The sequence below is a fragment of the Giraffa tippelskirchi genome, chromosome 7 (assembly GCF_054371585.1).
Source record: "Giraffa tippelskirchi isolate mGirTip1 chromosome 7, T2T-mGirTip1v1.2.pri, whole genome shotgun sequence".
NCBI lineage: Eukaryota > Metazoa > Chordata > Mammalia > Artiodactyla > Giraffidae > Giraffa > Giraffa tippelskirchi.
This window is the reverse complement of record NC_137281.1, coordinates 44,932,799-44,950,843: the sequence shown is the minus strand read 5'-3', so window position 1 is coordinate 44,950,843 and position 18,045 is coordinate 44,932,799. Positions and strand designations below refer to the sequence as shown.

Below are 18,045 nucleotides of genomic sequence, written 5' to 3'. Positions count from 1 at the left end.
AACAAGTCTTTTCATCTTTGCTGATAAAGATCAACCATGATTTAGAACAGATTTGAATCAGTTCAAACTGGATACATTAAGAAGCAATTTATAAGATAACCTTATGTTATCTTAAGGCTTGGAACAGTTTAATTTGTATTTTTAGAAAAATGGACAAAACTCTTGAGAAGTGTATCCACTATTTTCTACATCTGCTTAGATAAAATTCCCAGAGCCAAAGTTCTTAAGCTTTGTATATAGTTCTGAGAAATCCTTCCTGGTGTTTAAAAAATAAAAACAAAAACCCATTTAATCATATATGGTTGAACTTTTGGAAACAAATACAATTTTTATCAAGAGCTTCCTTTGTAGGCTGTTAAATCTTTAGCTGAATGAGGCCTACCAACTAGGGACAGTATGAGCAGCTAAAAACATGCTATCTCTCTTCTGATTTCTGATCTGCTGCCCAAATTGCTACTATTCAACAGACATCCATCAAACCCCTATGTGGTGCCAGGCACTGTTCTAGGCACTGAAGAGACAACAGTGAACAGAACAACAAAAGAATCCCTGCCCTCATGGTATTTATGATATAGTATGAGAAGACATAACAAAGGTAAGTGTATAGTATTTTAGCAGGTGAAAGTGCTTTTAAGAAAAATGAAAGCAAAGAAAAGAGCAAAGGGGAGTGCTTGAAAGTTGTAATTTCAGATACAGCAGGCCTTACTGGCAAATAAAATGACAGGTGAGTGAAGATGTGATGGCAGTAAAGTTAATCTGGAGAAAAAAGTTGAAAGAGATGATATGGATATCTGGAGGAATAATATTCCAGGCAGAGAAAATAGCCACACATCCCAAGCTTGTTTGCAGTGTTTAAGAAACAGCAAGGAGTTTAGCATGTTCAGTGCAAGGCATCAAGTGGGAAAATAAAATAGAAAGTCAGAGAGGTCACTGTGGACCAAAGTACGTGGGGCCTAGTAGGCCATTTTGTGGACTTTGGCTAGTTCTCTAAATGTAAAAACAACAACAACAAAAAAACACTGGAAAACTTTAGGAAGAGTGGTTTGACCTGATTTTCATTTTTAAAGGATCATAGCAGCTCACATGTCGAAAACAGCGTGTAGGAGGACAAGGGTGGAAGCAGGGGAACAGTAACTAGAATAATTCAGGTGAGAAATGACATTTTCTTGGACCAAGATGGTTACAGCGGAGGTGGTGAAAATGGTCAGGTCGTGGATTTATTCTGAAAGTAGAATAAGTCAAGACAGACTTGATGTTGGGTGTGAAAGAAAGAGGTGGCAAGGATGACTCTAGCATTTTGACAGAGGAACTGGAAGGACAGGGTTGCCACTGAGGGAGATGGGAAGATTATGGGTTGAGGAGGTGGAAGTCTGGGAAACAGGGTCTGAAATGTCTTATGAGACACAGATGTAGTTATGGCTGGTAGATATTTGGATATGTGATTTTGGAACTTGTAGGGAGATAAAGCCTGGAGATAATATAAATCTGGGAGTCATCAGAATGCAGATGATTCTTGGAGTGATGAGATTAGCATGGGTGTGCAAGGAAAGAAATAAACGAATCTTGCATAGCTAGCTCCATAAATGCACTACAAATGAATGATACTCTCAAGTATTAAAGTGTATCTGGGTCTGAAATTCTGTTAAATTTTAAAACATTTAAGATACAAATTAATGTGCTTAAAAATCAAGTTTAAACTTCTGAATACAGCATGAATGCAATGATATCTTGCTATAATGACATCCTTGAGATTCATGCTATTGTAGCTCTTAAGTCTGGAGATCTTGTTTTTTATCTTTGAACCCTTGGTTTCTGGTATAACGCCTCACAGAGCAGTGGCTCAGTGAATAATTGTTGAAACTGATGAATTAGTGACAAAGTATTTGTGATAGTAAAGAAATTTCCAGGAAACACTGAAATGCAAATCAAAACTACAGTGAGATATCACCTCTTATCTGTTAGAACGGCTAGCATCCGAAAGACAGATTAACAAATGCTAGTGGGAATGTGAAGAAAAAGGAACCATTGGGCACTCTTGGTAAGATTATAAATTGGTATAGCCACTATGGAAAATAACACAGAGGTTCCTCAAAAATTAAAAATAGGACTACCATATGACTCAGCAATCCTACTTCTGAGAATGCATCTGAAGAAGTGAACACCTCACCAACAGATCAGCCTCTGAGTTTCTCCATTTGGCTGCAAGTCAGATGCTAGAACCCTGATAATTATTTGGCAGGAATAAGAAGGAAGGGTGGGGAATGCTTAGAGGGATTGTTATAATCTATCTCACTTGTCACAACCAAGATCTTATCTTTGTTTGAAAAATGTATGTATGCATGAAGGATATTACATTACTCTTTCTCATTACTTTGCACAGTGACCCCAGTCAGCTAGAAGCATCCATTTGCTTAGAGCAGCAGTTCTCAAGCTTTTTGGAGGCAGGATCTCTCCACACTCTTAAAAATTATTGAGGACCCCAAGACGTTTTGTTTATGTGAGCTATACTTATTGATACAATATTGACATATTTACTATATTAAACCTTAATACTGAAACATTTTTAAAACATAAGACTACATAAGCACACATGCTGTCAGAATGATAAAATCATTATATTTTAAAATTTCTGAAAAACTCTATTGTGCACTTGGGAGAGAATGAGATCACACTTAGAGAACTGTTGGCCTCGGCAAAGATTAGGGTTATCAAGTAGGATGGCAAAAAAAAAAACTGCCAATATTCAGCTTATTTCTAAAACTGGCAATTTTTGAGTCTTTAGCCAGAAAGAAAGAATTTAAAGTCCCTGCTTCCTATTGAAATTCAGGGAGGAGCCTGTCTTTTTGAGATGATACGGGTATGTATAAGGGGTATTCTCACAGAACAGAAAACAAATTATAGAGGGTCTAACCTAGTACTCTCAAACTTCACTTGATTTTCATGTGTAGCAAAGGTTAGACTTAAGACCATCTGTGGTGAATATAGACCATAATGATTAAGTTGAGGCCCAATGGATCTTTCATGGGCCACTGTGGTGCAAGGTAAATGAATTCAATGGTAAAGGAAGAACAATGGACAATTCAAGTGAGAAGGCTGAATGGAAGAGGTGGAGCTTCAGAGGAATCCATTAAAATAAGATTAGATTCAAGGCACGATCAAGTCAGCCAGGGAAGACTATGAAGCTCTGACTGAGCCAGAAGAGATCAGGAGGTCCCCAGCTGCCAAATACCAGCAAGGCACCTAATATACAAGGGCCATCAACATGGTGATGTAGAAACCTCAGAGAAGACACAAAGAAAGACCTTTCCTTCCAATTCCTTCAGGACATACAAGCTTATCCTTAGGCTGTCCCAGTTGCCACTTCTGCTAGAAGAGAAACATGTTAACATCCAGAAAAATGGAATATTTAACTAATAAATTAAAACCCTCAAGAGACTAACATATAAACTTTTGACTGAGATGTTTAAATTCTGTTTCTCCAATACCTGCCCAAGGCATAGAGTTTTGATTCTAAAAAACAAAGGTTATGTTTCCTATGTTGTAATTTGTTAAAATTTTAATGCCACTATTTATGATATTCCTTTTAAAGGGAGTCTACTTTCAACTATAATAAATATCTTGTTTAAATGACCAATGATTCAGACAGTTCCTTTTATTTATGGCAAACCTGTAAGAAGGATTTGATGACACACATGCTCTGTAAGGCAGGACACAAGTAAATAAGTGCAGAAATTAATTCCTCAGTGCTGCTGCTGCTAAGTCGCTTCAGTCGTGTCCAACCCTGTGCGACCCCATAGACGGCAGCCCACCAGGCTTCGCGTCCCTGGGATTCTCCAGGCATGAATACTGGAGTGGGTTGCCATTTCCTTCTCTAATGCATGAAAGTGAAAAATGAAAGTGAAGTTGCTCTGTCGTGTCTGACTCCTAGCGACCCATGGACTGCAGCCTAACAGGCTCCTCCGTCCATGGGATTTTCCAGGCAAGAGTACTGGAGTGGGGTGCCATCGCCTTCTCCTTAATTCCTCAATAACAAGGCAGAAATTAGAAAGAGGTCTGTGCTGCTGGATAATGAACCCTCTGGCTCAGTGCATGTTTAGTCACGTCTGACTCTTTGTGACACCATGGACTATAGCTCCCCGAGGCTCCTCTGTTCTATGGATTTTACAGCCAAGAATACTGGAGTGGGTTGCCATTTCCTCCTCCAAGGATCTTCCTGACCCAGGAATTGAACCCATGTCTCCCACCTTGCCAGGTAGATTTTTTACGACTATCAATTCAGAGAGACATGTATCTAAAGATATAACAAAAATAACAACAAGAAAATTCCAATGGATCAAAGATTTAAGTGCAAAAACATAAAAGTACCAAAAATATTTTAATGGCATTTTCTAAGATAAGTGAAATAAGTCAGACAGAGAAAGACAAATACCCATATGATCTCGCATATGTGGAATGTAAAACAAAACAACCAGAACAAAACAACCCCAGCTCATATTGGGTGTATTCAAACAAGCGACCAGAAAGGCAGGACAGGCCCAGTCCACAGGACATTTAGAAGATAAAATTGAAATTTAGAAAGCATTTGATAAGTAATGAGGAACCAGGGAAGGTTTCTGATAGGAGAGTGGCCTGGGCCCTTAATGCTTGAGGCTAGTCACTCAGTAGAATGTACAGGATGAATGATCCAAACAAGCAAGAAAAGAGGACAAAGACCCACTTAGGAGGGCTTTTAAATATTTGGGTTCATCTATTTCTCCTTTATTGACTACACCAAAGCCTTTGACTGTGTGGATCACAATAAAGTGTGGAAAATTCTGAAAGAGATGGGAATACCAGGCCATCTGACCTGTCTCTTGAGAAACCTGTATGCAGGTCAGGAAGCAACAGTTAGAACTGGACATGCAACAACAGACTGGTTCCAAACAGGAAAAGGAATACGTCAAGGCTGTATATTGTCACCCTGCTTACTTAACTTATATGCAGAGTACATCATGAGAAACGCTGGGCTGAAAGCAGCACAAGCTGGAATCAAGAGTGCCGGGAGAAATATCAATAACCTCAGCTATGCAGATGACACCACCCTTATGGCAGAAAGGGAAGAAGAACTAAAGAGCCTCTTGATGAAAGTGAAAGAGGAGAGTGAAAAAGTTGGCTTAAAGCTCAACATTCAGAAAACTAAGATCATGGCATCTGGTCCCATCACTTCATGGGAAATAGATGGGGAAACAGTGGAAACAGTGGCTGACTTTATTTTTGGGGGCTCCAAAATCACTGCTGACAGTGATTGCAGCCATGAAATTAAAAGACGCTTACTCCTTGTAAGGAAGGTTATGGCCAACCTAGATAGCATATTTAAAAGCAGAGGCATTACTTTGTCAACAAAGGTCCGTCTAGTCAAGGCTATGGTTTTTCCAGTGGTCATGTATGGATGTGAGGTGGACGGTGAAGAAAGCTGAGCGCAGAAGAATTGATGCTTTTGAACTGTGGTGTTGGAGAAGACTCTTGAGAGTCCCTTGGACTGCAAGGAGGTCCAACCAGTCCATCCTAAAGGAGATCAGTCCTGGGTGTTCACGGGAATGACTGATGTTGAAGCTGAAACTCCAATACTTTGGCCACCTCATGCGAAGAGTTGACTCATTGGAGAAGACCCTAATGCTGAGAAGGATTGGGGGCGGGAGGAGAAGGGGATGGCCGAGGATGAGATGGTTGAATGGCATCACTAACTCAATGGACATGGGTTTGGGTAAACTCTGGGAGCTGGTGATGGACAGGGAGGCCTGGCGTGCTGCAATTCATGGGGTTGCAAAGAGTCGGCCACGACTGAGGAACTGAACTGAACTGTCTACTTTGGTTCTGTGTGGAAACCATGTAGCGCTGTAGTCATTTAGGAGGTCTGATTTAAGCGGCAGCGGAGAAAAGTGCCCATCACAAAATATCTTCCCATAGACTCGGATAAAGTGGTAATATTTTTATATTACTCAATGCTCATGGGACTTAAGGCCTCTTTTGAAATTCATGTGCTGTGTGGCCAGGGAAAATCTGCAGCAGCAAATCTTTACCTTGTTTTCACTGGTTTACCACTTAGGCTATGCAGATACCCAGCAAAAGTTTTTTTGGGATAAATGGTAAGAGAAAAGTTTACTGCAAAGGATGAAATCAATGTTGTGAAAAATTCAGGGCAATTGGGGGTCAGATTGAGAGAATCAGCTGACTCAAGGAAAGACAGTGATATCACCAGAGCCCCTAAGGGTGAAAGAGGCCAAGAATAGTACTGATGAAGGAACCTCAGGAAAGGTTTCACCTATTTTATATCTGTACTTAAGGCCAGCAGCTCTATCCATAGTCTCTTTCATTCCTCATTCTTGGACACTGACTGTAGGATGGGAGAGTAAAGCAGAACTAAAAATGTCTTGGTGTTATTTCTTTGAAGAATACATCTTGAAATCACATATCTGTGTTCACATTACCAGTGCAGTCACAGCTTTTTTGAATAAATTAGTGAAGTTCACCAGTAGTTGAGTAAGTAAAAATATGCTTTACAGAAATTATATGCATTTACTTTTGGATATTCCAATTGCTGTAATGAAATAAATTGTAATCACGCCATTTCAAAATAAAACAAAAATCTATTGAGATATTTTATCTTTTTGCATATATTTTCCAACATCTGACAATAACCAAAACTACTCTTTCATAAAAAAAAATTATTGGGCTTCCACGATTAAGAATCTGCCTTACAATGGACTGAATATTGGTTCAATTCCTGGTTCAGGAAGATACCATATGCCACAAGGCAAGTAAGACCCATGTGCCACAGCTACTGATCAGCACTCTAAAGCCCATGAGGCACAACTCCCGAAGCCTGCATTCTCCACAAGAGAAGGCACAGTAACGAGGAGCCCATTCGCCACAAGAGAGAGTCCAAGGGCAGCAAAGAAGACAAGCACAGCTGAAAATAACTAATAAACAAATTAATTTAAAAAATAACTTAAAGGCAGAGTCAGTATGTTGAGGGAAGTCTAATATTAAATGGATCAAGGTAACAGAACATGAGCCTATAACTACAGAATATCCTTATCTTGAAAAAACAAGCTTTTAAGACAACTTCCAGGATAACGTACAAAACCCCTTATTTTTGTGTTTTCACGTGATTCAGCATACTTGCATGCCACAATAAAAGTAACCTCTCTTTTCTTCAAGTCTCCTCTTTTCTATCTGAGCTCTCGTTCAGGAACCTAAACTCTTAGAACCATGGAAAACTTACAGAGCAAAAGGCTCAATCTGTGACCTAGTATGTTTTAAAATGTGAAATCCAAAGTAAATTTAAACACTAAAATTTTGTTAACTTTGCAAACTGTATCTTAATAATGAAAATGCTCTAATAAAACTTATATTCATCCAGAATAAGAAGTTTCAATTATAAAATATTATTAGCTATTTGCTTTTCAAATAAATTTTAGGAGTTTAAAGGTGAAATACTTTTAAAGGAAGGAAATTTTATTACTTTTAGCAACCACCAGGCATGCTTCACTCATTTGCAATTAGTATACTACATAAAAATAGAATTGTAAAAGCGGATTAGAAGTGTTTGAAAACTGGCTAAAAAAAATTGGAAGAATAAGAAATAAAAGAGAAAAAGAAACAAAAGGCATCCAAGTTAGAAAGAGAAAAGCAAAATTATCTCTCTTCATAGATGATATGAACTTATATGCAGAAAACCCTAAAAATTCTACAAAAAACCCCCAAACCTGTTAGGACTAATAAATGAATTCAGAAGAGTAGAAGGATACAAAATTAACATGCAAAAATCAGCTGCATTTCTATACCCTTAAAACATAAAATCCAAAAAGGAAATTAAGATTTCATTTACAATAGGTCAAAATGAATAAAATACTTAAGAATTAACCAAGAAGGTGAAAGACTTGTAGAATAAAAACTACAAAACAATGTTAAATCATTAAGAAGACAAATAAATGAGAACATATTGCATTTTCATGAGCTGAAAAACAATGTTGTTAACATAGCAATGTTATCCAAAGTGATCTCTAGATTCAGAACGATGCTTATCACAATCCCAATGCCACTTCTTATAGATAAGAAAAAAAGCCAAAAAACTGTCCTAACATTCATGTAGAATCTCAAGAGACCACCTTAAAGAGTCAAAACAATGTGGAAAAAGAATGAAGTTGGAAGACTCACACTTTCTGATTACTAAATATATTACAAGGCTTTGGTAATCAAAACAGTGTGGTACTTACATAAAGACAGGGGACCATACAGATCAGTGAAATAACAAGAGAACCCAAAAATAAACCCTTGAGTATATGGTAAAATGAATTTTGACAAGAGTGGTTAAGACTATTCAATGTGGAAATGACAAGTCTTTTAAATAAATGTTACAAGGAAAACTGGGTATCCATGCAAAAAAATGAAGTTGGAACCTTATCTAACAATATATACATAAATTAACTCAAAATGGATGAAAGCTCTAACTGTAAGAGATAAAAGTGTAAAACTCTTAAAGAAAATATAGGGTAAAAGCTTCATAACAGTGAAACTGGCAATGATTTCTTGGGTAGGACAACAAAAGCACTGGCAACAAAGAAACAACAGAAAAACTGGACTTCATGAAATTAATATTTTTTTTGCATCCAAAGACACTATCAATGGAGTAAAAAGGTATCCCACAGAATGAGAGAAAATATTTGTAAATCTGATGAGGAAGCAAAACTCTAAGTAGAGAATAACTGAAACTCAATAATAGAAAAGAAACAACAAAATTACAAAATGGGCACAGGACTTAAATACACATTTCTCAAAAAGAGATCTGCAAAGAGCCAATAAGCACATGAAAAGGTGTTCAACATCACCAGTCATTAGGAAAAATGCAAATCAAAACTACCATGAGGGAATTCCTTGGTAGTCTAGTGATTAGAACTTGGCACTTTCACTGCTGAGGCCAGGTTCAATCTCTCAATTTCTGTTAGGGAACTAATCCTGCAAGCCATGTGGAATGGTGAAACAAACAAAAACCAGAAACAACACACTATAATGTGATACCACATTAAACCTACTAGAATGTGAAGTATTAAAAAAAAAAGAAAACAATAAATATTGGCAAGTATGTGGAAAAACTGGAAGTTGTACACTGTTGGTGAGAATGCAAAACAATAAAGCTGCTGTGATGGTCATTCCTCACAAAATTATCATACGATCCAACAATTCTACTTCTGGATATATACCCGAAAAGAACTGACAGCGGGATCTCTAAATGATGTTTGTACATCAACAATCATAGCAGCATTATTTACAATAGTTAAACATGGAAGTTGAGCAAAATGTGGTTATACAAAATTCAGCTTTAAAAAGGAAGTAAATTCTGACATATGCTACAACATAGATAAATCTCAAGGATATCATGCTAAGTGAAATAAGCCAGTTACAAAATAATACACACTATATGATTTCATTTATTTGAAGTACTTATAATAGTCAAAAAACAAAGTAGAACAGAGGTTGCCACAGGCTGGGGGAAAGAGATAAATGAGGAATTTTTAATTAACAGGTGTAAAGTTTCAATTTTACAAGATGAAAAGAGTTGGATGGTATGTAAATACCATGAATGTATTTAATATTACTTAAACACACACTTAAAAATGGTCACTATGGTAAATTTCATGTTATGTGTATTTTACCAAATTAAAAGAAAAAACTGGGAAAGAAAAATGAGACAGAAGAAAATTCATGCATTTACCTACCTGTCCCAAATGTACTTTGAGTGAATAAAAAGATAATGAAAGAAGTTCCTTATTTTTTTAAAAAGAAAATTGCAGCTAATAATATATGCTGAGGAGTGACATAGTTAGGGTGCTATAATTTTATAATTCCTTTTGAAAAAATAAGACTTGATAATGATCATCAATAGCTGCTCAAACCATTAGAAGAGCAATATAATGAATGGTCCATGCTGAAGAAAACTGAAGTTACTGATGACTCTTAATCACACAAAAGAGAGAACCTAATCATGTGCTTCCTAATGAGCTGAAACAAAAATCAACACCTGGGAAGTATTCCCAACTAAAGAGACTGATTCTGATCAAGACTCCAAATCTAATCACTGGCTTACAGGAAATAACAGATGACATCATCATATTAACATATTAACACCATAGGACAGAGTTGGCAAAATCCAACTTTGAAACTGAATTGTCAAAATTCAACTTTGAAAAATTCTGTTTCTTCTATGTATGTATGAACCTGATGTGAAGAACTGACTTACTGGAAAAGACCCTGATGCTGGGAAAGATTGAAGGCGGGAGAAGAAGGGGATGATAAAGAATGAGATGGTTCGATGGCATCACCAAAGAGATGGATGTGAGTTTGAGTAGGCTCTGGGAGTTGGTGATGGACAGGGAAGACTGGTGTGCTGCAATCCACGGAGTTGCAAAGAGTTGGACATGACTGAGCGACTGATTTGACTGACTGATGTACCTTGTTTACTTGATTTGATAAACAAAATTTAGGAGAGCATTAGGGCATTTTGAATAGTGAATAAATATTTGATGTTAACAGAATCAAGTTTGGCCTTGTGAGTACAAAATGAAGCAGGGTAAAGGCTAACAGAGTTTTGCCAAGAGAATGCACTGATCATAGCAAACACTCTTCTCCGACAACCCAAGAGACAACTCTACACATGAACATCACCAGATGGACAATAGTGAAATCAGACTGATCATATTCTTTGCAGCCAAAGATGGAGAAGCTATATACAGTCAGCAGAAACAAGACCTGGAGCTGACTGTGGCTCAGATCATGAAGTCTTCATTGCAAAATTCAGGTTTAAATTGAAGAAAGTAGGGAAAACCACTAGGCCTTTCAGGTATGAACTAAATCAAATCCCTTATGATTATACAGTGGAGGTCACAAACAGATTCAAGAGATGAGAACTGGCAGAAAGGGTGCTTAAGCAACTATGGAAGGAAGTTCGTAACATTGCAAAGGAAAAAGTCATATTTCATTCCAATCCCAAAGAAAAGCAATACTAAAGAATGTTCAAACTACTGTACAATTGTACTCATTTCACATCCTAGTAAGGTTATGCTCAAAATCCTTCAAGCTAAGATTTAGCAGTACATGAACCGAGAATATACGTATGTAAAAGCTGGGTTTAGAAAAGGCAAAGGAACCAGACGTCAAATTGCCAACATTCACTGGATCATGGAAAAAGCAAGAGAATTCCAGAAAAACATCTACTTCTGCTTTATTGACTATGCCAAAGCCTTTGACTGTGTGGATCAGAACAAACTGTGGAAAATTCTTAAAGAGACGGGAATTCCAGACCTCCTTACCTGGCTCCTGAGAAACCTGTGTGCAGGTCAAGAAGCAAGAGCTAGAAACAGACATAGAACACTGTGAAAGGATTATGACAAGGCTATACATTGTCACCTTGGTTATTTAACTTCTTTCTATGAAGAGTGCATCATGTGAAATGTTGGGCTGGATGACTCACAAGCTGGAATCAAGATTGCCAGGAGAAATATCAACAACCTCAGATATGCAGATATCACTCTAATAGCAAAAATCAAAGAGGAACTAGAGTCTCTTGATGAGGGTGAAAAAGGAGAGCTAAACAGCTGGCTTAAAATTCAACATTCAAAAAATTAGGATCATCACATCCAGTCCCACCACTTCATGGCAAATAGAAGGGGAAAAAGTGGAAGCAGTGACAGGTTTTCTTTTCTTGGGCTCCAAAATCAGGGCAGATGGTGACTGCAACCATGAAATTAAAAGACTCTTGCTCCTTGGAGAGAGAGATATGACAAACCTAGAGAGCATATTAAAAAGCAGAGACATCACTTTGCCGACAAACATCTGTAAAGTCAATGCTATGGTTTTCCCAGTAGTCCTGTACAGATGTGAGAGTTGGACCATAAAGAAGGCTGAATGCTAAAGAATTGATGCTTTTGAACTGTGGTGAAGACCGGTGAAGACTCTTGAGAGTCCCTTGGACTGTAAGGAGATCAAACCAGTTAATCCTAAAGGAAATCAACCTTCAACATTCATTGGAACGACTGATGCTAAAGCCAGAGCTCCAATACTTTGGCCACCTGATGCAAAGAGCCGATTCACTGGAAAAGACCCTGGTGCTGGAAAAGATTGAGAGCAGGAAGATGAGGGGGTGACTGAGAATGAGATGGCTGAATGGCATCATCAACTCAATGGACATGAATCTGAGCAAACTCTGAGACACAGTGGAGTACAGAAGAGCCTGGCCTGCTGCAGTCTAGGGAGTCTCAAGGCATAGTGACTTAGAACTTAGCAACTGAACAACAAAAATTAAAAGAATTGTGTTCAATTTTTTTTAAGTTCGAAAATGATTTTGTGGTTGTTAAAAATTAACAACCTGTCTTAGTGGCTCAGACAGGAAAGAATCTGTCTGCAGTGCAGGAGATCCGGGTTTGATCCCTATGTCGAGAAGATCCCCTGTAGAAGAGAATGGCTACCCACTCCAGTGTTCTTGCCTGGAGAATTCCATGGACAGAGGAGCCTGGAGGACTACAGCCCATGTGGTTGCAAAGAGTTGGACATGACTACAGATTGAAGTATTTATAAATGAAATGATAAAATGTTTGAAATGATAGAATTATTTAGGTGGGAGGGTCTCATGGGTGATCATACAGATGAACAAGATTAGCCATATACTGATTCTTGTTGAAGCTAGGTGATGATTAAATACGTATATATCATATTATTCTATCTACTTTTCTGTATTTAACGTTTTTCATAGTAAAAATTAAAAACAATTTTTGCAATTTTTAATACATAAACTAAATATTTTTCTTATAATTAAATATACAGCATTTATTAGTCAATAATTCAAATTTTGATATGATTAACAAACAGCAAAAAATAACTAAAGGTATATTTTATTACATCCAGTACTTTTTACACTTTTCTGATATCACTGACTTCCTTGTAACTTTTTCACATTTTGGTTTCAATGTTCAATTCAACAGCAAATGTTTACTAGGAACACAGCAAATATCTCACCATTCTTTGGCATCCTAAAAGAAATATTTTACATTTATGTACAACTCACCTGCTGTAAAATCTTCAGTCAGATCAATGAATGCATGAGAATGTGGAATTCGCATTTTATTTTTAGTGGTCAATGCAGGATGCCATGATAAATTTCTAAAAAAAAAAAAAAAAAAAATTTTTTTCTTAGGGTAAACAGCAAATGAGAACTGTTTTAAAACAAAAATTTCTGCAAGCGAGATATTTTAAAAATTCATTTATTCTTAGTAAAATGTAAAAAAATACTCTAAACTTCACTCCTTTAAAGTGCACAATTTAGTGGTTTTTGAGTATGTTCACCATGTGTAGTATGTGCAGCCATCACCACAATCTAATTTCAAAACATTTGTTTGTTACTGTGTTTAACTGTTGATCGGCATCTGACTTGTTTCCTCTCTTGGTAGTAAAAGTAAATGCTGTTATAAATATTCATGTACAAGTTTTTCTGTGGACATATACACATGTTTTTGATTTTTCTGAGTATACCTAAGAGTAGAATTCCTGAGTCACATGACAATTCTATACTTTCTGAAGAACTGTCAAACTGTTTTCCAAAGTGGCTTCATCAACCAACATTCTCACTAGCCATGTATGGGTGTTGCAAGATCTCCATTCCACTGTAAACACTTATTACTGCCCTTTCTTTTATTATATGAAAGATTTATTATATGAAATGATTCTTATGGTTTTGATTTCTATTTTCCTGATGTCTAGTGCTGTTGACCATGTTTTCAAATGCTTAATGGCCATTTGTACATCTTTGGAGAAATGTCTAATCAAATTCTTTGCCTGTTTTTAAACTGAGTAATTTATTGCTTTGAGCTGTAAGAATTCTTTATGTAGACTAGATCCTAGATCTTTATCTGGTACATGATTGGCCAATATTTTCTCCCATTCTGTACACTGTCTTTTCAGTCTCTTGACAGTGTCCTATGCTGTATAAAATCTTTTTTTATTTTGATATATCCAATTCATCCAATTCAACTTGTGTAGCTTTTTTCATTTACTACCAGGTATAAGAATCCATTTCCAAATGCTTTTATCTAAGGGTTTTATAGTTTTAGCTCTTACATTTATTAGTATCTTTAATTCTTTAAGTGTAAAAAAAGTAACTTGATATTTTCATGAGTGATACTTTCCCAAGACTGGGGACAATGATAATTATCTTTTAAAAATATTAATTCCAAAGTTTTGAGCCACTCAAAAGAATGAATTTAGATCCCCTATCTCATACCATATTCTAAAAATTAACTCAAATGAATCAAAATGCTAAAAGAAATAGGAACTCTTACATATTGGTGGTGGAAATACAAAATGGTCTTTAGTTATGGAAAACAGTTTGGCAGTTCTTCAAAAAGTCAGACACTGAACTGCCATTTGACCCTGCATTTCTATACCTAGGTATATACCCATAGGAACTGAAAAACAGGTATTCAAACAAATACTAATACATGAATGATCTCAGCAGCACCAAATATCCACCAATGGATGAATGGATAAACAAAATGTCATAGCTATACAATGAAAATAATATTGTCATAAAAACAACCAGAGTACTGACATATAGTACAATATGGATGGACTTTTAAAACATTATGCTATGTGATAGAAACAAAACTCAAAAGGTCACATCTTGTATGGTTTTGTTTATATGAAATACCCATAACAGGAAAATTCTAGAGACAGAAAGCAGATTAGTGGTTACCAAGTGTGGGAGGAAAGGGGAAAGGGAGCATGAGTGCTCAATGGGTACAGGGTTTTCACTTGGAGAGATGAAAAGCCATTGAAACCAGGTGATGGTTGCACAACATTGTAAATGTTCTAAATATCAATAAACTGTACACAGTAATGGTTAACTTTAATAATGTGATGTGAATTTTACCTCACTAAAAAAACCAACAGTGCAAAATTTACATATACCCTTCATTTAATTTCTCCAATGTTAACATCTAATATAACCTTAGTACATTTATCAAAACCAGGAAGGTCACACTTGTAGACTATTGGGAACTATAGAAAGAAGAGCAAGTTTAAACAAAATCATGCCCCCATAACTCCCCATTAGTGAAGAATATTCCAATGTCAAAGGCATTCCCATTGGTCAACGCCCTAAATAAATCAGCTTTCTCCAAAAGGTCTTTAATCTCTGTTTCATTATTATATGTTTCTCTACTAATAGTACTTTGCTTTGCATAAAAGTTATTTGAGAAACTCTCTGACAGTGTATCCTAGGTATCCTGATTCATAGTTTGAATCTATAATGCCTAACCAGGACCTGGCTCCCAAATACTGGTTGAACTGAATTGTAGTCTCAAGCAGCATCTCCTAGTCTTCTCTACTTCTAGTGAGAATTTGCTATTTTTTTTCACAGTACTATGTTCCAGTCCAACATGGACCCACAGACAAGCTGTCTCTGAAGAGCAATTAAAAGCTATTTAAGTCCACCTTAATCGTCAAAACAATATCCGATTAAGGAGACAGCAAACAAGGCTCACCTGTGAATTTAGTTTTGGCGTGTTTGGAAAATGGAAATAATTGGATAATTTGTTATTTACAGGTGGAATCAGGGAAAAAGGATAAGCATTCAACAGGAGGTTTTCTCTATGCAAAGGGTCTGTGTTCTACGAACAGTAACTTCTTCCCAATAAAATTCTTCTACATTCTTTTTTAGTACATATTGAGCCTCATCTATAAACTAAGCAAGACAGCAAAAACCAAACCAAGCAGTATTCATACAACTTGTTTGCATTACTCTTATCCAAACCCCATAATATAGGCTCATGATAACAAAATATAAACATATATTCAAAAATTATATTTAGCATTTGTTGTATAGTAATTCAATACCAAGCATTCACTTCATGTTTTCCTTCATATTACACAAGGGTAGAAATGCCTAAAATAATTTCAATTACGCCCAATAATTACTGGTTTACCTCTTTTCAAGATATGCCATTTATTCATCAGTACCTTAAATTCTAAGCATTTTAAGTATTTTTCAGTTCAGTTCAGTTGCTCAGTCGAGTCTGACTCTTTGTGACCCCATGGACTGTAGCACGCCAGGACTCCCAGTACATCACCAATTTTACCAGAGTCTACTCAAACTCATGTCCACTGAGTTGGTGATGCCATCCAACTATGTCATCTGCCGTCGTCCCTTTTTCCTCTTGCCTTCAATCTCTCCCAGTATCAGGGTCTTTTCAAATGAGTCAGTTCTTCGCATCAGGTGGCCAAAGTATTGGAGTTCCAACTTCAACATCAGTCCTTCCAATGAACACTCAGGACTGATCTCCCTTAGGATGGACTGGTTGGATCTCCTTGAAGTCCAAGGGACTCTCAAGAGTCTTCTCCAACACTACAGTTTAAAAACATCAATTCTTCAATGCTCAGCTTTCATTGTTGTCCAACTCTCACATCCATACACGACTACTGGGAAGACCATAGCTTTGACTAGAAGGACCTTTGTTGGCAAAGTAATGTCTCTGCTTTTTAATATGCTGTCTAGGTTGGTCATAACTTCTCTTCCAAGGAGCAAGCGTCTTTTAATTTCATGGCTGCAATCACCATCAGCAGTGATTTTGGAGCCAAAAAAAATAAAGTCTCTCACTGTTTTAACTGTTTCCCCATTTATGTGCCATGAAATGATGGGACCAGATGCCATGATCTTAGTTTTGTGAATGTTGAGTTTTTAAGCCAACTTTTTCACTCTCCTCTTTCACTTTCATCAAGGGGCTCCTTAGCTATTCTTTGCTTTCGGCCACAAGGGTGGTGTCATCTGCATATCTGAGGTTATTGATATTTCTCCCGGGAATCTTGATTCCAGCTTGTGCTTCATCCAGCCCAGCACTTCTCATGATGTATTCTGCACATAAGTTAAATAAGCAGGGTGACAATATACAGCCTTGACATATTCTTTTTCCTACTTGGAACCAGTCTGTTGTTCCATGTCCAGTTCTAACTATTGCTTCCTGACCTGCATACCAATTTTTCAAGAGGCAGGTCAAGTGGTCTGGTATTCCCATTTCTTTAAGAATTTTCCAGAGTTTCTTGTGGTCCACACAATCAAAGGCTTTGGCATAGTCAATAAAGCAGATGTTTTCCTGGAAATCTCTTGCTTTTCTGATAATCCAACGGATGTTGCCAATTAGATCTCTGGCTCCTCTGCCTTTTCTAAATACAGCTTGAATACCTGGAAGTTTACGGTTTACATACTGTTGAAGCTTGGCTTGGAGAATTTTGAGCATTACTTTACTAGCATGTGCTGCTGCTGCTGCTGCTAGGTCGCTTCAGTCGTGTTCGACTCTGTGCAACCCCATAGACGGCAGCCCACCAGGCTCCCCTGTCCCTGGGATTCTCCAGGCAAGAACACTGGAGTGGGTTGCCATTTCCTTCTCCAATGCATGAAAGTGAAAAGTGAAAGTGAAGTCGCTCAGTCATGTCCGACTCTTTGCGACCTCATGGACTGTAGCCTACCAGGCTCCTCCATCCATGTGATTTTCCAGGCAAGAGTACTGGAGTGGGGTGCCATCGCCTTCTTTAACTAGCATGTGAGATGAGTGTAATTGTGGGGTAGTTTGAGCATTCTTTGGCATTGTGTTTCTTTGGGATTGGAATGAAAACTGACCTTTTCCAGTCCTGTGGCCACTGCTGAGTTTTCCAGATTTGCTGGCATATTGACTGCAGCACTTTAACAGTATCATCTTTTAGGATTTGAAATAGCTCAACTGGAATTCCATCACCTCCACTAGCTTTGTTCGTAGCGATACTTCCTAAGGCCCACTTGACTTCGCATTCTAGGGTGGCCGGCTTTAGGTGAGTGATCACACCATCGTGATTATCTGGGTCGCGAAGATCTTTTTTGTACAGTTCTTCCATGTATTCTTGCCATTTCTTCTTAATATCTTCTGCTTCTGTTAGGCCCACACCATTTCTGTCCTTTATTGAGCCCATCTTTGCACAAACTGTTCC

The 18,045-nt window shown here is 37.3% G+C and overlaps 1 protein-coding gene across 6 annotated transcripts in view; it reads right to left on the bottom strand.

Moving 5' to 3' along the window:
• Window positions 1-18,045, bottom strand: part of ITFG1 (integrin alpha FG-GAP repeat containing 1) — a 276,724-nt gene that overhangs the window by 233,534 nt on the left and 25,145 nt on the right. For all 6 annotated transcript variants that reach the window (XM_081507946.1, XM_081507945.1, XM_081507947.1 and 3 more), the window contains one exon: window positions 13,100-13,194. In XM_081507946.1, coding sequence (XP_081364072.1) covers window positions 13,100-13,194 — 95 coding nt within the window. The remainder of the gene's footprint in view (window positions 1-13,099; window positions 13,195-18,045) is intronic.